The sequence below is a fragment of the Fusarium odoratissimum genome (genome assembly GCF_000260195.1).
Source record: "Fusarium odoratissimum NRRL 54006 unplaced genomic scaffold supercont1.3, whole genome shotgun sequence".
In the NCBI taxonomy this organism is placed as follows: domain Eukaryota; kingdom Fungi; phylum Ascomycota; class Sordariomycetes; order Hypocreales; family Nectriaceae; genus Fusarium; species Fusarium odoratissimum.
The window spans coordinates 2,015,180-2,033,707 of record NW_022158689.1 but is presented as its reverse complement, the minus strand read 5'-3'; the positions used below and the strand labels follow the sequence as shown (position 1 = coordinate 2,033,707).

The 18,528-nt window shown below is 48.9% G+C and overlaps 6 protein-coding genes across 8 annotated transcripts; 4 read left to right on the top strand and 2 right to left on the bottom strand.

Annotated features, from left to right (window-relative positions):
* Positions 1–22: 22 nt before the first annotated feature.
* FOIG_03097 (uncharacterized protein) lies at positions 23–2,113 on the bottom strand. The gene is made up of 3 exons (XM_031200757.1): positions 1,810–2,113; positions 1,625–1,746; positions 23–1,570 (listed from the first exon to the last, which is right to left on the bottom strand). The coding sequence occupies exons 1-3, from the start codon at positions 1,864–1,866 to the stop codon at positions 211–213; spliced, it is 1,539 nt and encodes a 512-aa protein (XP_031070525.1). The 5' UTR covers positions 1,867–2,113; the 3' UTR covers positions 23–210.
* A 72-nt stretch (positions 2,114–2,185) lies between these two features.
* FOIG_03096 (uncharacterized protein) lies at positions 2,186–5,800 on the bottom strand. 2 transcript variants are annotated; one of them, XM_031200755.1, is made up of 3 exons: positions 5,579–5,800; positions 4,795–5,502; positions 2,186–4,738 (listed from the first exon to the last, which is right to left on the bottom strand). In XM_031200755.1, exons 1-3 carry the CDS (start codon positions 5,672–5,674, stop codon positions 2,912–2,914), a joined length of 2,631 nt encoding a protein of 876 aa, XP_031070523.1. In that variant the 5' UTR covers positions 5,675–5,800; the 3' UTR covers positions 2,186–2,911. The 2 variants fall into 2 exon arrangements, with proteins under 2 accessions (XP_031070523.1, XP_031070524.1); XM_031200756.1 differs by having other exon boundaries at positions 4,795–5,800.
* A 98-nt stretch (positions 5,801–5,898) lies between these two features.
* FOIG_03095 (uncharacterized protein) lies at positions 5,899–9,489 on the top strand. The gene has a single exon (XM_031200754.1). The coding sequence runs from the start codon at positions 5,998–6,000 to the stop codon at positions 9,175–9,177; it is 3,180 nt and encodes a 1,059-aa protein (XP_031070522.1). The 5' UTR covers positions 5,899–5,997; the 3' UTR covers positions 9,178–9,489.
* An 89-nt stretch (positions 9,490–9,578) lies between these two features.
* FOIG_03094 (uncharacterized protein) lies at positions 9,579–12,315 on the top strand. The gene is made up of 5 exons (XM_031200753.1): positions 9,579–9,967; positions 10,023–10,109; positions 10,160–10,464; positions 10,516–10,724; positions 10,772–12,315. Exons 1-5 carry the CDS (start codon positions 9,788–9,790, stop codon positions 11,896–11,898), a joined length of 1,908 nt encoding a protein of 635 aa, XP_031070521.1. The 5' UTR covers positions 9,579–9,787; the 3' UTR covers positions 11,899–12,315.
* A 797-nt stretch (positions 12,316–13,112) lies between these two features.
* FOIG_03093 (uncharacterized protein) lies at positions 13,113–15,087 on the top strand. Its single transcript, XM_031200752.1, has 4 exons — positions 13,113–13,346; positions 13,401–13,431; positions 13,484–13,908; positions 13,967–15,087. The coding sequence occupies exons 1-4, from the start codon at positions 13,134–13,136 to the stop codon at positions 14,969–14,971; spliced, it is 1,674 nt and encodes a 557-aa protein (XP_031070520.1). The 5' UTR covers positions 13,113–13,133; the 3' UTR covers positions 14,972–15,087.
* A 350-nt stretch (positions 15,088–15,437) lies between these two features.
* Positions 15,438–18,499, top strand: FOIG_03092 (V-type proton ATPase catalytic subunit A; the record flags this gene model as incomplete). Of its 2 annotated transcripts, XM_031200750.1 has the most annotated exons (7): positions 15,438–16,035; positions 16,131–16,191; positions 16,247–16,268; positions 16,372–16,420; positions 16,482–16,566; positions 16,620–18,184; positions 18,236–18,499. In XM_031200750.1, the coding sequence occupies exons 1-7, from the start codon at positions 15,526–15,528 to the stop codon at positions 18,290–18,292; spliced, it is 2,349 nt and encodes a 782-aa protein (XP_031070518.1). In that variant the 5' UTR covers positions 15,438–15,525. The 2 variants fall into 2 exon arrangements, with proteins under 2 accessions (XP_031070518.1, XP_031070519.1); XM_031200751.1 differs by having other exon boundaries at positions 15,458–16,035; positions 16,247–16,420; positions 18,236–18,292.
* Between the last annotated feature and the right edge of the window lie 29 nt (positions 18,500–18,528).

Here is an 18,528-nt window from a genome sequence, read left to right as displayed (position 1 = left end):
ATAATAAATTAAACAGATGATACTCTGGCCAGATAAGAAAAAACGCAGTACACTTTACTCTGCTGTCAGACTTTTGGTATATAATTTTGCTCATAAGCTTATGATTTTCATAGCAAGTGACGAGGCTCAGAGAAAAAGAACCCAAATGACGGTATCGAATTAAGTTCCACCACCCACCTGCCCTCATACGCATCATCCTGTCCATATTCATCAATGAGCCCCTCCGTGTATAGCTGCTTGTGGAGGGACAAGGTGTTGATGATCACCCCCTGCTGGTTTCTGTACACCAGTTTTAGGAGGTCCCTCACCACCCGGACTAGCGTTCGGATCCTGGACTGTTGTTCCAGACAGATCTGCTTGAGCTATTCGGCCATCCTGCACTTCGAGTTGATCCTGAAGAATGGCCCCAGGCTGTCCAGCAACTTGCATCCTTTTATCCTTTGCCAATATTGCTTTCACTAGACCGCGCACTCCTTCAACTATCACATCTTGTCGATCCCAAGCCAAGAAACCTGGAGTTCCAGGGGCTCGGTTCAGGTGCACGATTTGGTACTCCCTGTTAGCCCAGCCAGGGCAAGAGTACATGGTCTTTGCAGGTCGTGGGAGTGTTCTTTGCTGCTCGACCTGATCCTCGTCGCCAGTGAAAACGGTAATGGCAACCTTGGGTTTCTTATTCGTCTTCTTTTCCTCCACAGGCTCGATCTTTGACGCGCATTGAGCCCAGAATCGCAGAGCAGCCTCAGGGCCAGGTAGCCATATGAGAGAAGTGAGAGTGATGATGTCTTTAGGTGTAAGTTCCTTCTTGGGACCAAGAGTCCGGAGTAGTTTCAGCACATAGAGGAGGAGGCCAGTCGGAGAGTCACACAGCGCATATGACGGCGTGTTCGGTTCAAAGTCGCTGCGACTATGCTGTCCCAGGTTAACAGCCGACTTCTTCTTGCTTAACTGCGGCGTCTTCTGCTTCTGTATAGCGGAGAGGTCGTCCTTGGAGTAACCCAGAATCGAAGAACCTAAGAGTCGAGCAAGTTTCCATTTTAACCACTGACTGGCCGAGTCCGAGAGTGCAGGGCATGTCAGAGGAGGTGCAATAAAATGAAACCCTAGGCATGATTCTGAATAGTGAATTGAGAGGTGCCTGGCCAGTCTCCAATCAATAGCAGCAGGCGAAATTGAAGCAGAGCCGGCGTTACTTCCAACGTAATGCTCGTAGGCTAATCTCTTCATCAAGCTGTCCAGTAGCTGAGCTGTGGTAGAAATAGGAGGTACATCAGAAGGAACAGCATCGCTGAAACCCAGGCCAGGCAAGGCCGGAATCACAACATGAAACGGCTGGTTTGTACCAGCATCTTCAGGATCACTTAAGGGCTGAACCAGGTGACCCAGCGACAGGTTGGTCAAAGGGAAAGGGGGTATTAAGAGCAAAGGAACAGCGTTAGCGTGAGGAGAGCGGGCATGAATGAAATGAAGCCGGACTGGCGTTGATGAAGTGGAAGTTTGAAAACTTGTTCTGAACTGGGGAAGAGTTTGGTTCAGCTCTTCTTCGTGATTCTGCCATGAGAATGATTCTTGCCTAGGTACAATACGTGAGCTTCACCCTGCGCAGCTCTCTCACAGATCCACTTACCAAAAGTCAACAAGAGACTCAACTTGAGGCTTTGGCTCCCACCAATCTTTTGAATGAGGCTCATGAGGCAGCCGGGTAAGCTCTAGTTTCTGTCGCGTGATATCAAGATACTTGCTTGATACCTATAAAAAAGTGAATGGTTAGTAGCTCCTCGATCGGATGGTGTCTCTCGTTGAGGTACTCACACGGATACGATAAGGCTGGACCTCGTCGCCGGAGTCTCCGGGTTGCTGTTGAGACATGCTCCAGTGTTGTATCAGCAGATTCAGTTCTGGCCAACTTTGATATGATGTAAGATGCCCCAGTTCCAGTAGTGATCAAATGAAGCAGAGTGGAAATTGAATAGCGTAGTAAAGGAACATTTTGAGACAGGTAAGAACCGAGAAATTAGGAAGTGCGACCGACTGCGAGTTGCATCAATAAGCTGAGTTGCTTTCGTGTTAAACCGTAACCCGGCCAAAAAAACAACAGGACCTGGACCCTTACAACCCACCCTTCAACAAGACCCTTGTCGCGATAGCTGCTAGAATTAAGGGACCTTGGGACGTGGCTGATGCATACTGTGGCTTTAGCGTATGGGGAACACGGCACAAATGGTCCGGGACGGCTTGTGATTGGCTGTGAAAGTGAAGAACCCCGGTCGGCGGTGGCGGTGCGTACGAGTCCCCCTTGCACTCTTCGGAAATGATCACTCCAGGCATTAGACGTGGCTTTGCTTTGACTTTGCGGCTTTGCTGGCATAAATCACGTTGTTTGCCTACTTCTGCCAACTTTTGCTTTTGAAAACAAGGAATCGAATCGGTGTGGAACTGTCCAGGAGGGGGTTTCCTAGATCCTGTTGGCTGTGGCTGGTCCTGAGTCAAATTAGCCACCTCCATCTCGACACGCCACATGTTAGCTGCTGCGCCAGAGTCAAAACTTGAAACACCAGCTGATGAGACGAGGACGAATTGCGCATGTGATTATGTGCATAGAAAACAGCATGAACTGAGCCGCTCTGATGCAAATGCGAGTTTTTGATTGACTCCAATCCATACCCAAACGCCTGTTTCTAGACTACCCCGCCAATTCGCTTCCCATGTACCATTCGTTCTCTTATCCTACATGATGAACACCGTTGGAATCAACAATGGCAGATCATGAAACAATAGCTTCATGCTAGCATCTGCTTAGCTTTCGGACGCGCTCCCTCTTCAAGGAAAAGTTGCCAAGCAGTGCAGAAAGTTCTAATTGCTCAACGAAGGGTTGTCGAGGAAACGCCCTTGTCGAACTCTTCATGTGTCCCCCTTAATTGTTTCGCTGTGGCGGCTGGCTGTTTCCCTGCGGCCCGCCCCGGAGGTTGATCTGCCCTATCCGCGAGACAATGTTGCTACCAACAGCGTCAACAGCCCCTCGAGGGGAGGTCAGTGTTGGGCCCTCTGGGGCTGTTTCTTGAACCCTGAAAAGCTTGATAGCAGTACCATTCCATATGCCCATGGTTCCTCTGGAAACCTGCATCTCGTTTGTAAAGATAACTCCCCATAGCAGAGACTCATACCAACCCAACGCGAGCTGGGACCATTCGAAAGAATGTACACGGGGAGCCGATGGCTCAATGCCAACAACATGGACACCTGAAATTCGTCGTAGTGTTTCTGGTGTTGGTATATCGGCTGCCAATTCTTGTCGCGGTAAGAGGGCAGACACCTGTTGAATGACTGCCAGGATTGTGTGGAGAGGTAGTTCGAGCAGCCAGCTGTCGATCCAGTGGGTCGTAGGCTCAAATGCCCCTGCCTGTGATTGTCCTGATATCGAGCGCCCGCCTAGGCTGGTGGTGCTGTTTTGCCGCGAGAAGGTTGGAACACCCGCTGGCATCTTGCCACGAGCCTTCTCGGACATCCCTCGCAATTGAGTTGGGACGGCATCCTCAACGTTGGGGGTCGATGACCTCCGGGACGGGGCTTCACTTGACGTTGACCGTGCAGGAGTCTCTTGTCGTTCCTCATCGTCACTGTCATCGTCATCGTCGTCGTCATCGTCTCCAATCGCGAAGGCACCGTCTTCTGGAACTTCTTCCAATGACGAGTGCCGTGGCTGGGCGCTGTTTGGACTCCTCAAGCTGTCAACTGAGCTGCGCACAGATGCAGCATCGAATGGATCAAAATGGTGTCCAGAATCCTTTCTTCTTCTGTTTCTTCTCTCAATTTCCTCTTGACCACTCTCCAGAGTGAATGAACGCAAGGCTTCAACCCTCTTCTTATTTTTGAGGATAGTAAACACCAACTCAGGGTTCTTTTGGTATTTATTCTCGAGTATTGAGCTAATAGATTCCAGCAGCGAGTGGAGAAGAGCGTGATTGGTCTCATTCGCAAGTAGAAACGAAGGCGAGGACATGGAAGAGAACAGCTGCATCAGTTTTGAGCTGCTAGTGCTACTCAGCCCCTCAAGATAAGGTGCGATGTTATTAATCACCGCCAACAGAGCTGGGTATATCGCCGATAGCTTCCCTTGACTTGTCGTGATCAGATTGTAGATTGAGTGGATAAGGAAGTCCGCATAGGTCCCCCGGAATCCCGGTACACGAATAGACATTGGTAGACTCTCCTGCCCCTCGAAGTACTTGTTCAAGTTGACGCCAAAGTTAGTCTCCACGCTTAGAGTCTGGAGCAAGAAAGCGCACATGCGCACAACTCCTTGCTTAGTAGCATCATTTTTATACTCAAGAGCATAGAACAGGGCTAGGACAACAAAATCATGCGCTCTTTCGGTATCCACGATAAAAGATCGGAATCTTTTGTTGCATTGAAGGATCTCCCAGAATAACATTAGTATCTCGGGGGCAAAGTGGCCAGATGACTGAGAACCTGGAAGATATGAAGTCTTCTCTTGAAGTGGTTGGTTTAGAATTCGAGTCATTCCGTCAACAATAAACTGAAAATCTTGGGGCCGGTGGAGTCGGCCTAGAAAGTGACGATAAGAGTGTTTAGGCGATGGGTTCTCTGGGTTCTCAGGAATAGGGTACAACAAGAGCACCAAGAGGAACTGTAGTGAGTATGTCACAAGCATCTGCTTGCCGTCCTTGAATACAAGGGTGTTATAAGGTACGCGCCACGTAGCAGGGTTGTATTTCAACGTCTATAAATGAAGTCAGAATCAGTACCTCGAATCCGAGAAATCCCAGGTGAACCAACTGTGTTGAGTAGGGAACAAAGCACAGAGAGCACGACTTGCTTATCTGGACAAGCGCATAAGTGTGTTAACGTCCGTACGCCGTTCTGCGGTAGGACACCAGCAGTCATATACAGGCTCTGGCCAGAAAGCGTCAAGAGAAGCCGCAGAATCTCTGATCGATTGCTTTCATATTCTTTTGTTGTTGCAACAGCTGTGTTGCAACCTACTCCACTCTGCCAAATCGCATAGCTAACTTTCGGTCGGCCATTGGGCTGTCGTGGTAAAGTAAGATCAGAAAAGAATAGCAGATCGACCAGCGTGTCTACCAGCTCTTCAGCGAGTGGTTTAACCTCCTCAAACTCGGCAGTTTGTGTCTTGCGCTCAACCTCCTGAGCTTCGTCAAAGAGGATCTCGTTGGCGATAGCACCATGCCGGGTGCGTTTCCTTCGTTGAGCCCAGAAAAACTGTTGCTCCCAGTCACTGAGGGATTCCTTTTCGTATAAATAAGGCAAGATACGTGTGAGTACTCGGATACAGTTCAGGGCCTCGCGTTCTGGAGCAAGTTCAGGATCAGGGAAAGATGGGTGATGACGTAGTATGAATAAACGAGAAGTGATGGCGAGGATGAGGGTTTCTAGGTTCTCGGGTGCTCGATCCCGAGTTCTTCGAATGTCGGCAGGTGTGAATAAACTAAAGACATCCTCAGAAGACTCAGGAAGCTCCCAAAACTGCGTGATATCATGTCAGTAAATGAGTTATCCATGGAAAGGTAGAGTAGGACTTTGGGTGGAGCAGGCGACGAACAGAGGTCCAGTATGCATCATCCGCTGGGATATGCCGTTCTTCTGATAAACGAAAAATGCCCCGTTTGAAAACGAGCTTTGAATCACTCGCACCCATTGCTATCGCATGAGAAGATGCCGCGAGAGGGTTCGCTTCCGAGAGAGTCTCTGTGGTGGGTGTCCTCTTTGAACCTTTAGGAAGGCTCCGGAAATGACGAGTGTTGTGGCTGATGGTTAAGGTAGGTAGTGCATGCGATGGATCACCAGGGTAGTGATTGACCAATCACGTGTCATACGATATATCGTCCGACCCGACATTATACCGAAGCCGTTGATGATTCAATATTTTTTTTTCCAGGTTCGGTGTCACCTACGAAGTCTTTGCATCTCGATTTTGACTAACTTTCTCCAAAGTTGATCGATTTCGTCAAAGACGCCCCGATGCTTCGACTACGGCGTGGGATAGCCCCTGCGGCCACGTTTGCGCATATCTGCCGGCCCCATCTACGATGCTTGCGACAATGTTCACCCCTCCGGTTATTTGCGACAGAGACTAGCCCGGACGACACTTCGATTCCCACGCCGAAACCCGTGCCTGATTCCGAAGATGCACTCAATCTAATGAAGGCTGCCTCGGAGAAGATTGAAAAGGGAGCGAAAGCAGCGGAAAGGAGAAAAGAGGACAAGAAGAGAAGAGCTGCTCGTTTTGAAGTAAAAGGATCTACGGAGGGGACAACTGAAACCGATATCAGTGATGCATTGGCTGTGGCTAAGAGAGTCTATGGTATCGACAAGTCGAAGAAAAAGAAGAAAAAGAAGGGACCCAAGCCAAGTAGTCCAAACGAACAACAGACGACTGGTAAAGCCGATTCATCAGAGGCCAGCTCCGGGGTAGTTGGCCAGCAGGCTGGTGCCTGGGCATCACTTCAAGAGAAGTTGCAACAAGAGCTGGGCGCAGAACCTTCGAAGGACCCCGCCGCCCCTCAAGAAGACCATACCAGTCCCTCTCCCGACCTGGATCAGCATATCATAGCAAGTAGTCATGAGACAGAGCCCAGTGTAGCAGCTCCACCGTCGAAGAAGAAGACGAAGGCGGCCAAAACGCAGAAGGCTTTGCCTCCAGTTTACACCATCATGCCCCACCACCTCAAGCTGAAAGCAGTTGAAGAAGAATCCAGACGAAGCGTCCCCACGCTTGCCCATCAGCTGGACAAGGTTCTTTTCAATGGCGGACCCTACCAGCTTCAAGATCAGCGGACCCGGGTTTACAACTTTGACCCATACCTTGCTTCAATCATGCCCGTTGATGAGTTTGATTTCGACGCTCTGAAAGAGTATGTGACATCCTCCAAGGACAGTCGGTTGACAGACTTGTGTGCCAAATATAAGAAGAAGTACTGTGGTTCAACGTCTAGTATGACGGCCATGCTCTCCCAATTCCACTTTCTTCTCTCAGCGTGGAGGCCTTTAAGTTTCAGACACTTGTCCCGCTCTTTCAAGGTCGAGTATGATACGTTCACCGCGCTGACCCGAGGTCCTGCTGCCGCATTCGCCCGTTATAAAGACGGTGTGTATGCTATTGACGCCGACAAAGAATTCGATACCGCCAACGTTCTGAGCATGCTCGGGAAATCAATGGAAAAACTCCTCACTCTCAAAAAAACCCACTTCGAAAAGTACAGGAGAAGCCGTTCGCATGAGTTATCCGAAGAGGAGAAGAATGCCGATGAAGCCTTCCATTTCTCCACACTGGGTGATTTCATGATGCGGTCACAGCTGGATGCTTATGATCCACGACTTCCAGGAACAGGCATGTTTGATCTGAAAACTCGTGCAGTAGTTTCCATCCGAATGGATGTTGGAGGCTATCAAAAAGGCGTTGGATATGAGATTCGTAGCCGTTTCGGTACTTGGGAGTCGTTCGAGCGTGAGTACTACGACATGATCAGAGCGGCGTTCCTCAAGTATTCTTTACAAGTGCGCATGGGCCGAATGGATGGTATATTCGTTGCTTTCCATAACACACAACGAATATTTGGCTTCCAGTATATTAGCCTCGAGGAAATGGACGAGGCTCTTCACGGAACTGCGAACCGCAGGGTGGGAAACGAGGAGTTTAAAGTTAGTGTCAAACTCTTGAATAATCTTTTGGACAGAGCTACGAAGCGTTTCCCTGAAAAGTCACTTCGGTTGCACATCGAAACTCGGCCAACAAACCCCCCCTTGACTTATTTCTTTGCCGAACCTGTCAGCGATGAAGAGATGCAAGAAACCCAGGAGAAGGGGAGTGAAGCCGTGGCTATGTTTAAAAACAACATGTTGCGTATTTCACAGGATGAAGAGAAGGGCCGGATGAGTGACGAAGCTGAGCCTCAGACTAAGGAAGATACTCAAAAGCTATCATCGACCGAAAGACAGAAGTCATGGGATGAGATGATGGCCAAGGTCGACCAAACTGTGGAGGATGACGCCGCCGGCTTGGATAGTGTGCGAGAGGCCATCGAGCAAGCTCTTGAGCAGAGTGGTTTGCTGGCTGGGAAGCCCGAACCTGAGAGAGAAACCTACATCAACGAACTTGTTGAGGCTCTGACTGAAGAGTTGAAGGAGAACAAGGAAGCAGCCAGTGAACTTGAAGACACAACTCAGAAGGATTCAGCAGGAGACGACGCACTGGATGCTAGTGAGTCTTCTTCCGAAACTGAGGATGCACTGCTCTCATCCATTGATGCATCTGAAGGCGACAGTTCCAATAATGACGTGGATTCTAAAGATGTGGAATACGCTGGTAAAGAGACAGAGTCTGGCCTTAGCGAAGCTGTCGAGGCTAGGGCAGAGGATGAAGGGCACAGTCCCATACTTAGCGACGCTGTCGATGGAACTGACACCTCATTAAACAGCGACGACTCAGCAGATGCTACTCTCAAGGACCTAATCATCAAGTTTGCTCAAGGTGTTGACAACAACCCTAGCAATCTGGGGACATTTGAGCGAGTTTTGTCGGAGTTGGTGCGAGACCAAAAGGAGCCGAGTAGCGAGGTTGATGAAAGCAACACAGCCAGCATTGGCGTTTCTCCAGCAGAATCCGTCAAGACCTCTGGAGCAGACAAATCCTCATCGACAGAAGAACCAAGATCCGACAAAGAAAGTGCCGACATGCCAAAGAAGGAGATTCTTGGTATGTATGTCACAGTCCGCAACATGGTCGACGGCGAGGTCGTGGAACGTATCTCCTGCTCCGAACCCGAGGAACCAACCAACTGGAAAGTGGAATATACAGTCGTGGAGCTTCCATCAGAGAGAGCGCATAAAATCTTGAGGGAACTCAAGAAGCGCAGGAAGAAGGCGCTCGTATCAGCCCCTGAGGATCGCGAGAGGGAGTGGCACAAGATGTGGGGAGGAACACTACCGCAACGCACAGAAGCTGGAAGGAAGTACAGAGACTCGGTCATGCAGAGGGAGGAACAGACAGGCGTCAAGCTTGCATGGGAAACTGACGCAAGAATTAAGACTAACAAAAACAAGAATAAAGAGCCGCATTCACGTAAGAAGGGCTCGGAAAAGAAAGTTCGGTCGAAGAAGAAGACGAAGAAGGAGGAGAAGACATCTCCGATAAAGGAGTAGAACAGGCCAGCTGCAAAAAAAGGAATGCTATCGGTATCTAAAAGCTTGCTTGAATTGGAGCGAGGTGCTCCGTGTATCATTATCTATGGCGCAGATGTATAACTCATCATCATCGGTCTTGTATATTACATTTGTCTGATTTTAAGGCATGAAAGGAGCTGTATGAAAGAGATGTATATATGGATACGAATAAGAAATAATTACGCAACTATTATATACGTTGAGCCTCTGCCAACCTCCTTGATGGGCGGACAGACAAACTGGGCGGGTTTGAGATCGGAATAATTAGTTATAGTTATTGGACTACTGGAGACAAGACTCGAACTGACTTATAACCAACCCCAACGCGCATGGACCAGCGGTGACGTTTTCCTCTGTCTAGGTACCTACCTTATGCACTCGTGTGATTGTTCTAATTGGGTCATGTGGCCGTTATAGTGGTGGCCCTAAGCCGATTTTGGGGATGATTTGTCTACGATGGCAATAAGTTGATGGTCTCTAGGGTTCTCACTTGTGTTGTACAAACAAGTTCAGTGTATATCTTGTTCTTTATTTCGCCATTACTGAGACCAACCGTTTCTCTCTCTCTCTCTCTCTCAATTCGACAAAGATGCGCTTATCAACAACTCTCCTACCCTGTCTTGGCGCCATAACAGCGGCTATCGGAACTGACGGACAGGCTGTCGTGCCTCAAGGTCTCAATGAAAACCAAAAGACTTTGTATACAAATGACTGGGCAGATCGAATATGGAAACAAATAAAAGGTGTATCGTCTTGTTCGGGATGTCAGGTAAGTCACAGCTAGTCATGAGTGTGGTTACAAAGAGCTGAAGATGACGGTGTAGGGCCTTTTATTGACTTTTAAGAGCCTCGCGAATCTGGGTGATCGATACTTTGTCAACACACTACAGGACGTATGCAAAAAGTCAAAGGTAGCCTAATAAGTCCTTATAAGATGCAAAACTTGATTTGACAAATTTAGGTCGAAGATGCAGATGTTTGTGATGGAACCATCGAGCTTCAAGGACCTATTATAGCAGAGGCGTTGAGAAACGTTGCCATCGGCTCAAAGACTGCGCAGCATTTTTGCGTAACATTTCTAGGTCTCTGCCACTATCCTGCTATAGACGAATGGGAAGTCCCTGTGCCTCCTGATCACTTGCGCCGAAAGCGTCCAGTCTCGAGTGGAAGAGACCCTATCAAAGTTGTTCACTATTCCGATATACATGTTGACCAGCTCTACACTGAAGGGTCGAATTCAGAGTGTAATAAACCCATATGCTGCAGGTAAGTAACGCTTCGCCCAGTGCTCATGTTGCTGTTTTTTGACTTGAGAAGACCTTTCACAGAAAATGACGAGCCTGGGAGAGCGGTATCTCCGGCTGGACCATATGGGGAGCATACTTGTGACTCTCCTGCTTCTCTTGAGCATAGCATGTATGAAGCAATCAAAAAGTTGGTACCCGACGCCGCTTTCACGATTTTCACCGGAGACATTGTCGATCATTCAATCTGGAACACATCTTGGGACTATAATGAGCACCAAAGTGAGCATCCTTCACTCAAATCTTTCACTTAAAACTAACCTATCAAGTTATACAGTCATATGAGCACATGGATAGACATCTCGGTATAGTCTACGGAACAGCTGGTAACCACGAGTCCCATCCCACAAACGCCTACCAGCCTAGTTCCATCGGCGACGCATCCTCGTGGATCTATGACCTTCTCGCAGGGACATGGTCTCGTTGGATCGGACATGAATCAGCCTCTACAGCAGCAAGAATTGGCGCTTATTCAACCAAATATCCCCATGGTAACTTGCGCGTCATCTCTCTCAACACAAATCTGTTTTACCGTGGGAACTTCTGGCTTTTCCAGAGGAAGATGCTGCGCGATCCGAGCGGTCAGATCGATTGGCTTGTTGAAGAACTCCACGCTGCTGAGAAAGCCGGAGAGCGTGTCTATATCATTGGGCATATGCCGCTGGGTGACCGGAATGCATTCCACGATCAGTCGAATTACCTGAACCAGGTAGTAAACCGATATTCAGCAACCATCGCAGCCATGTTCTTTGGTCACACCCACAGAGATCACTTTCAGATTACATACAGTGATGCTCCGGGCAAGACCTTTAATAATGCTCTAATAACATCATATGTCGGCCCCTCACTCACTCCGATGTCAGGAATGCCCTCTTTTCGTGTCTACGATGTTGATCCCGTGACGTTCGCTGTCCTCGATGCAACTACCTACAGCGCCGACATGACATCTCCTATATACCAGACCCAAGGCCCCGTGTGGGAAAAGTATTATTCTGCAAAGGAGACATATGGCCCACTCACGAACCCTCCCCTAATCGATCACGCGGCGGAGCTCACCGCTGCATTCTGGCACAACGTCACCCACGTCTTCGAGAAGAATCAGACGGCCTTTGATGAATACATGCTACGTCTCAGCAGAGGCTGGGTACAGCCAGAATGCACCGGCGAATGTAGGTCGTCGCAGATCTGTATGCTACGAGCGGCACGGAGCCAGGATGGCTGTGACGTACCAACACTAGGTTCCTCATACCATACAAGGATGGAAAATGTTGCAGAAAGGGATGAGTGTGGCGTCTCGGTCTTGCAGGCGACGTTTTCAGCCTTGGTGGCCAAGGAGGGGGCTTTGAAGATTCTGCAAGAGATTTTGGCAGGTCTGGATGTGAAGTTGCATGGATGATCGAATATGTGTATTGTGGCAGGAATGGTACTCAAAGCCCTTCTCTCAATCCTTCAGGATGTGGTCTAGACATCACAGATACGATGCAGGATAAAGAAGTAGATCTCTAGACTTGCGTGTGGTCTATACCCGTGGACGAATACGGCACTTGGCATGGCCAGTTGCTTAGAGCTTTACCAATGGGTCTATAAGTTTTCTCTCGTTATGCTCCATCACCGCCAGATCATGGAGGTTTTCAATGTTGAGTTTCCAGGCGGCTTGTCTAGAAGGCCAAAAACCTTGATGTGCTCAAATATGTACCTTAGCTTTTTTGTGACCCTTTTCTGGCACAGTGTTTCAGTCCTTTGAGTCCATCTACCGGGCAGATCACATTGAGATGAGCTGTTTGTCTGGCATCCAGCAACATTTGCCAATCCGTGTCTTGTTTTCACTCGTACATCTTGCAGTGGCAACCACTATTGTCACTGTCCCAAGTCCTTCAGCCTAAGCTGTACTTATGGCCATCTTACAAAAATTACTCGTGATAACTCCTAATCGTAACTATCCGTATCGCTCCAACATCTCCCAAGCCTTAGCATCCTCATTCTCATGACCGTCAGATTGTGTCAACGGTTTCCTTAATCATATCTTTAATCTTAAAGTGATACATATAACCGCTCCATGAAGGCAGCCAATAGTGGGAATGTTTATCTTGATATTGGCCAAGTTTGGTGTATCTTGCAACCACTTAGGTTGTTCCATATATTCAGACAGACTCTTTCGCCTTCGCATTTCGTGCTGCATTCTCAACACCCTATCATCTTAGAAGAGAAGACCTGTCTGCCCAAAAAAAAAAAAAAAAGACAGGCCGGATACATAAAAGCAGTGGATGTACAATCTTACACCCTTGCTGATGCGGATATCAAGGAGCTCCGGAGACTTTCTCGGATATATCCCAACTGGTTATAATAAGCAGCCCTGTTGGCAATAGTATTTCTTTACTGGTTGGAATCAGCTTATCTCATCTGTTTTATGCGTCGTAACCCTACGTGATGATCTAAAAGCTGACAGCCTCCATTCTGGCGCCGTTCAGAAGTGTCAGCATTAAGCGCGATCACTACCTCGCGCGGCAGTTCGGATCTTTACGCTCTTGTTAATATCAAATACTTATAGAAAGTGAGGATATAAAGGAGCAGAGATACGCACTTTTGTATGTTCTTCTTAGACCCATATTAAGATAATATTCTTACTAAATCATGGATGCCCAGAATCAAGAACTCAACTTCGACGTCTGCGTGGTAGGAGCAGGACCACTCGGTCTTCTAGCACTTAAGAACCTTCGCGAGCAGGGACTCAATGCAAAAGCGTTTGAAAGGCAAGAGTACGTTGGTGGAACTTGGCATGCGTCAAACAATATCGAGCAGACAACTGCATTGGAGTACACGACAGCCAACACCTCCAAGCAATGCGTATGTTTCTTTTACTCTTCAAAGGGGGCAGATCGCAGTATTAATAGCTTCTAGTGTTCCATTACTGATTTTCCTATGCCCGATGGTAAGCCAGCCGTACATTGCTCGTATGACCGTGAAACTCATAGTGTTTCTAGACTTCCCTGTGCACCCCCCTCAGAAGGATCTCGAAAGATACTTCGAATCTTACGCCGAACAGTTTGGCCTATATCCGCACATACGATTCTCAGTCTCAGTTGACCATATAGAACGCGATGAGCCACGAAAGGCCTGGAGAGTCTTTCTCAAGGATGTTAAAACGGGGGTTGAAGAGGTCAGAACATTCGGTCGCGTAGTTGTCGCTACAGGCATGCTCAATACCCGCCATCTCCCCCACGTGAAAGGTCTAGAGAGGTTTTCTGGGGATGCCATTCACTCGCGGCAGTTCAAAGACGCCTCAAAGTACCAGGGCAAGAACGTGGTTGTCGTAGGTATTGGCGCAACTGGTGTGGATTCGACCTCGTTCTTGGTTAAAGCTGGAACCAACAAGGTCTATCTTAGCCATCGTGGCACCGTCTTCGTGGTAAGGACTCCAGCTCCAGCCAACTTCAGCTTCAGCTTCAGACCCTGATCATTCTTAGCTCCCCAGGAGAGTCAAGGGGAAGGCTTTCGAGCACACATTGAGTCGTCGTGTGTCCATTTGTGTGAGAACAATAGGCAACATCGTGCCAAATATCCTTGCAGGTCTCATGACCAAGATGATGATCAATATGCGAGATAAAGAATGGCCACACTTGAAGGAAGTATTCGGTACTCGACCAGTTGATGGAGTCCTCCATCGAGTTCCATTGTTCTCCGAGCATCTGGCGGATAACCTCAAAGATGGCACAGTCAAATCTGTACAGGGCATCAGGGAAGTAACTGGTCCCAAGACTATTACTCTTACAGACGGTACGGTTTTGGAAGATGTCGATGCCATCATCTTCTGCTCGGGCTATGGTTATGACTTTTCTATCGTCGAGGGCCCTGGCGATCCGACCGACCCGGCCATTGCCCCTGACCACCACAAGCGGATTGAGGCGACAAAGTTCTACGGCGAGGAAAACAAGTTTGCACGTCTTTTCCATGGCTTCATCTCGGAGCAGTTTCCCGACTCATTGGCGTTTCTTGGCCATATGATTATCATGAGACCTCCATTCGTACTTTACGATCTCACTACCATGGCTCTGGCGAGCTTGTGGTCTGGAGACTACCCCATGCCGTCTGCCGAAGAGAGGCGTGGGGATATTGATGATCACTATGACTACGTTGTCAACACACTCCAGAGAGGCCCGGCTCCTCATCCTGGATTTAGGTGGAGGGCGAAGCCAACTTACGAGTTTCTGAACCAAGCAGCAGGTACAGGAGTCACCGATCGTTTGGGGTGCTTCACTTGGGAAGCCTGGAAGCTGTGGTGGAACGACCGAAAGTTTTACAACTTGCTTATGGATGGAACTGATGTGCCCGCGGTTTACAGATTGTTTGAAACAGGTCGAGGTCGCAAGCCTTGGCCTGAAGCCAGAGAGTCTATAGAGAAGACAAACCAGGAGGTGAAGGAGCTGGGAGAGCAGTGGGAGAGGGAGAATAAGGATAAGAAGACAAAGTAAACCGATGTTCATGTGGCAAAGAATTCATAGTATGGTATTTCTAGCAACTGAAGTTGAGAAGTTTGAGGTTTTGGGCATCCAAGACTTTATATAGTTAAATCAAACAATAAGCCCAAGGTCATTTATCTAAAGTTGCTACTTGAGATAGCTACAGGTAGGTATCTGTAACTGGGCAGTATATATAGTAGGAAGAAGGGCAGACGCATCAAGATCGTAATGGACTACTTATAGAAGAGCCAAGCGACAAAATCAGCTATTTCGTGAGTTATTCGATTGCCTATATAAAATTTGGGCTCCTACACCAAGGCATTTCTCTTCTTCAATGTACCCTCGAATTAATGTCGACTACCTAGGCACTCAGGTCAGTAGCGCTGTTGTGCATAATGTTTCAGTGCAGCCTCCGTCCAAGCGCTAACCTATAGCTCAGCTATACCCCATTGGAGAATTGGCTCCCATCTACCTTAATCAACAACATACTCCAGATCTCCCAATTACACTTCTGTGAGCTTGAAACCACAAAACATTTATCGCAAAAAAGGCATCAACTGTAGCTTATGCTCGGCATTCGTCCTACTCTTAGAGCGAGGCGTTCCCTGCTGGATCTGATCCGCACCAGAGGCGAAGACGACGACAACAACAGCCAGCGAGAGCAAGGGAGCGACAGTGACGACGATAGCCTTAGCTCAGGCTCCGGGGCCAGAGGTAGCCGTTACAGAGGGAGCTTCAGTGATAAAGCCCCTGCGCCTCTCGTTAACGTTGCTTCTGTTCGAGACCCCACCCGCAAGGCATCGTCATCGTCCTGGCTCCACTCAAGAGCTGGGAAAGCAAGAGCAGCAGCTCTAGCGTTGGTGGACGTAGCTCGTCAAGTGCCTCTGCCAAACTCTCCACCACCATCTCCATCTCCATCTCCATCAAGACCTCAACCTTCATCTCAGCCGCCTCCTTCGTCAACCCTCTCCCCCGGTTCGACAGCATCTTCCATCCGGCCCCAGTCGCCGCATTCTCCTAGCTCTCCTCATCTTCAATTAGACAACGCGCCAGTTTTGTCGTTGAAGATGCCTCCTGTGCGTTGATTCCCGACCTCCCCCAAGCTTGCTGGCGACAACGCGGCGCATTTTATGCTGCTTGGTTCTCGATGCTGACTTACGGCCATCTGTAGAAAACATCAAAGGCTGCTAATAACAGCAGCAAGACCAATGAGGAAGATGGATACCAAACCGGTATGTTCTTTAACCAAGTTCAACCACCTTGCGGTGTCGCTAACACTATCTGCAGGTAAAATCTACTCCATTTCTGGGTCAGTGCCTACCGATTTCTTCAGCCTACGATCTATTCTCGACCCCCCAAAAACACTCGAACCGATATTTTGACTGTCAACATGTCATGCTGACTTTATACAGTCCCGTCGTCGTGGCTGAGGACATGATTGGTGTTGCCATGTACGAGTTGGTCAGTTGCTATCATCCTCCATCGTCATCATCCGCCACGATCTAACCCACCGCTATTACAGGTCAGAGTAGGACATGACAACCTCGTTGGTGAAGTTATTCGAATCAGTGGCGATCAGGCCTCTATTCAGGTTTACGAGGAGACATGTACGACAGCCCATGATGAACCTCCAACAATAACAAGCTAATCATCATCGCAGCCGGCGTCATGGTTGGTGACCCTGTTACCCGTACCGGAAAGCCCTTGTCAGTCGAACTCGGTCCCGGTCTCCTCAACGGTATCTACGACGGTATCCAACGTCCCCTCGAGGCTATTTCCAAGATGGCTAAGTCCATTTATATCCCCCGCGGTATCGCCGTCCCTGCCCTCGACCGCGAGAAGAAGTGGGAGTTCACACCCTCCGTTAAGGTCGGCGACCACCTTTCCGGTGGTGATGTCTGGGGCTCTGTCTTCGAGAACTCTTTCCTCGCAGACCACAAGATTCTGTTCCCTCCTCGTGCACGAGGAACTGTTACCAAAATCGCTGCCAAGGGCGAGTACACCGTCGTCGAGAACATCCTCGAGGTCGAGTTCGATGGCAAGAAGACAGAGTATCCCATGATGCAGACCTGGCCTGTCCGAGTACCACGTCCCTCCAACGACAAGAAGTCCGCCGATCAGCCCTTCATTGTCGGTCAGCGAGTTCTCGACGCTCTTTTCCCTAGTGTTCAAGGTGGTACCGTCGCAATTCCCGGTGCTTTCGGTTGCGGAAAGACTGTCATTAGCCAGTCTGTGTCCAAGTTCTCCAACAGTGACGTTATCGTCTATGTTGGTTGCGGTGAGCGAGGTAATGAGATGGCTGAAGTCTTGAAGGATTTCCCCGAGCTCACCATTGAGGTCGATGGCCGCAAGGAGCCTATCATGAAGCGAACCACCCTCATTGCCAACACGTCGAACATGCCCGTCGCTGCCCGAGAAGCCTCCATTTACACCGGAATTACCGTCGCCGAATATTTCCGCGACCAGGGTCTTAACGTGGCCATGATGGCTGACTCCTCTTCCCGATGGGCTGAGGCTCTTCGAGAACTTTCTGGTCGTCTAGGAGAAATGCCTGCTGATCAGGGTTTCCCTGCCTACCTGGGTGCCAAGCTTGCCTCGTTCTACGAGCGAGCCGGTCGCGTTCAGACTCTTGGTTCTCCCGAGCGCGAGGGCAGTGTCAGTATTGTCGGTGCCGTCAGTCCTCCTGGTGGTGATTTCTCGGATCCCGTTACTACATCCACTCTGGGTATTGTGCAGGTCTTCTGGGGTCTCGACAAGAAGCTTGCGCAGCGAAAACATTTCCCTTCCATCAATACATCATTATCTTACAGCAAGTATAACACCATTTTGGATAAGTATTACGAGAAGAATTACCCCGACTTCCCTCGACTCCGCGACCGCATCAAGCAACTTCTGTCTGATTCCGAGGAGCTTGACCAGGTTGTTCAGCTTGTTGGAAAGAGTGCCCTGTCTGACCCTGACAAGATTACGTTGGATATTGCAGGCCTGATCAAGGAAGATTTCTTGCAGCAAAACGGTTACTCGGACTATGACCAGTTCTGTCCTATCTGGAAGACAGAGTGGATGATGAAGCTCATGGTGGGCTTCCACGACGAAGCCCAGAAGGTTATCGCGCAGGGCCAGAGCTGGGCCAAGGTACGAGAGGCTACTTCTGACCTGCAAGCCAACCTACGACAGTTGAAGTTTGAGGTTCCCACCGACGGCCAGGATGTGATCTCCAAGAGAGTAAGTTGTTGTTTGGTGGCATACACAAGGCATGCGCTAACTCAATTCTAGTACGAGGAGATTCAACAGAAGATGACAGACAAGTTTGCGGCTGTCATGGACGAGTAATGTAATACTAATGTCGCATTACTGGTTGTTTCTGTGTTGAAGCTATAGATAGGTCATGCTGGGGGATAGGTCAGAAGATGACCGGTATTCGATTACTGTTTGCGCCGCCCCATAGTCTAGTGTACTCGCTCAATATCAATTTGTTCTAAATACAAGGCCATTCATTATATCTCGTCCATTTATCACGAGATGTTTGTTGAAAGTATACTACGTAAGAGAGGAATGGAGATTTAGTG

What these genes read in the sequence shown, in the direction of transcription:
- FOIG_03097 (XM_031200757.1), bottom strand. Translation starts at nt 1,866, where the DNA reads ATGTCTCAACAGCAACCCGGAGACTCCGGCGACGAGGTCCAGCCTTAT. An exon ending in TCCAGCCTTATCGTATCCGT is followed by an intron (nt 1,747 to 1,809) that starts GTGAGTACCTCA and finishes ACTTTTTTATAG; the next exon opens with GTATCAAGCAAGTATCTTGA. An exon ending in GAGTCTCTTGTTGACTTTTG is followed by an intron (nt 1,571 to 1,624) that starts GTAAGTGGATCT and finishes TATTGTACCTAG; the next exon opens with GCAAGAATCATTCTCATGGC.
- FOIG_03096 (XM_031200755.1), bottom strand. Translation starts at nt 5,674, where the DNA reads ATGGGTGCGAGTGATTCAAAGCTCGTTTTCAAACGGGGCATTTTTCGT. An exon ending in ATGATGCATACTGGACCTCT is followed by an intron (nt 5,503 to 5,578) that starts GTTCGTCGCCTG and finishes GATATCACGCAG; the next exon opens with TTTTGGGAGCTTCCTGAGTC. An exon ending in TTTGTTCCCTACTCAACACA is followed by an intron (nt 4,739 to 4,794) that starts GTTGGTTCACCT and finishes CTTCATTTATAG; the next exon opens with ACGTTGAAATACAACCCTGC.
- FOIG_03095 (XM_031200754.1), top strand. Translation starts at nt 5,998, where the DNA reads ATGCTTCGACTACGGCGTGGGATAGCCCCTGCGGCCACGTTTGCGCAT.
- FOIG_03094 (XM_031200753.1), top strand. Translation starts at nt 9,788, where the DNA reads ATGCGCTTATCAACAACTCTCCTACCCTGTCTTGGCGCCATAACAGCG. An exon ending in ACGTATGCAAAAAGTCAAAG is followed by an intron (nt 10,110 to 10,159) that starts GTAGCCTAATAA and finishes TGACAAATTTAG; the next exon opens with GTCGAAGATGCAGATGTTTG. An exon ending in AATAAACCCATATGCTGCAG is followed by an intron (nt 10,465 to 10,515) that starts GTAAGTAACGCT and finishes TGACTTGAGAAG; the next exon opens with ACCTTTCACAGAAAATGACG.
- FOIG_03093 (XM_031200752.1), top strand. Translation starts at nt 13,134, where the DNA reads ATGGATGCCCAGAATCAAGAACTCAACTTCGACGTCTGCGTGGTAGGA. An exon ending in TGATTTTCCTATGCCCGATG is followed by an intron (nt 13,432 to 13,483) that starts GTAAGCCAGCCG and finishes TAGTGTTTCTAG; the next exon opens with ACTTCCCTGTGCACCCCCCT. An exon ending in ATCGTGGCACCGTCTTCGTG is followed by an intron (nt 13,909 to 13,966) that starts GTAAGGACTCCA and finishes GATCATTCTTAG; the next exon opens with CTCCCCAGGAGAGTCAAGGG.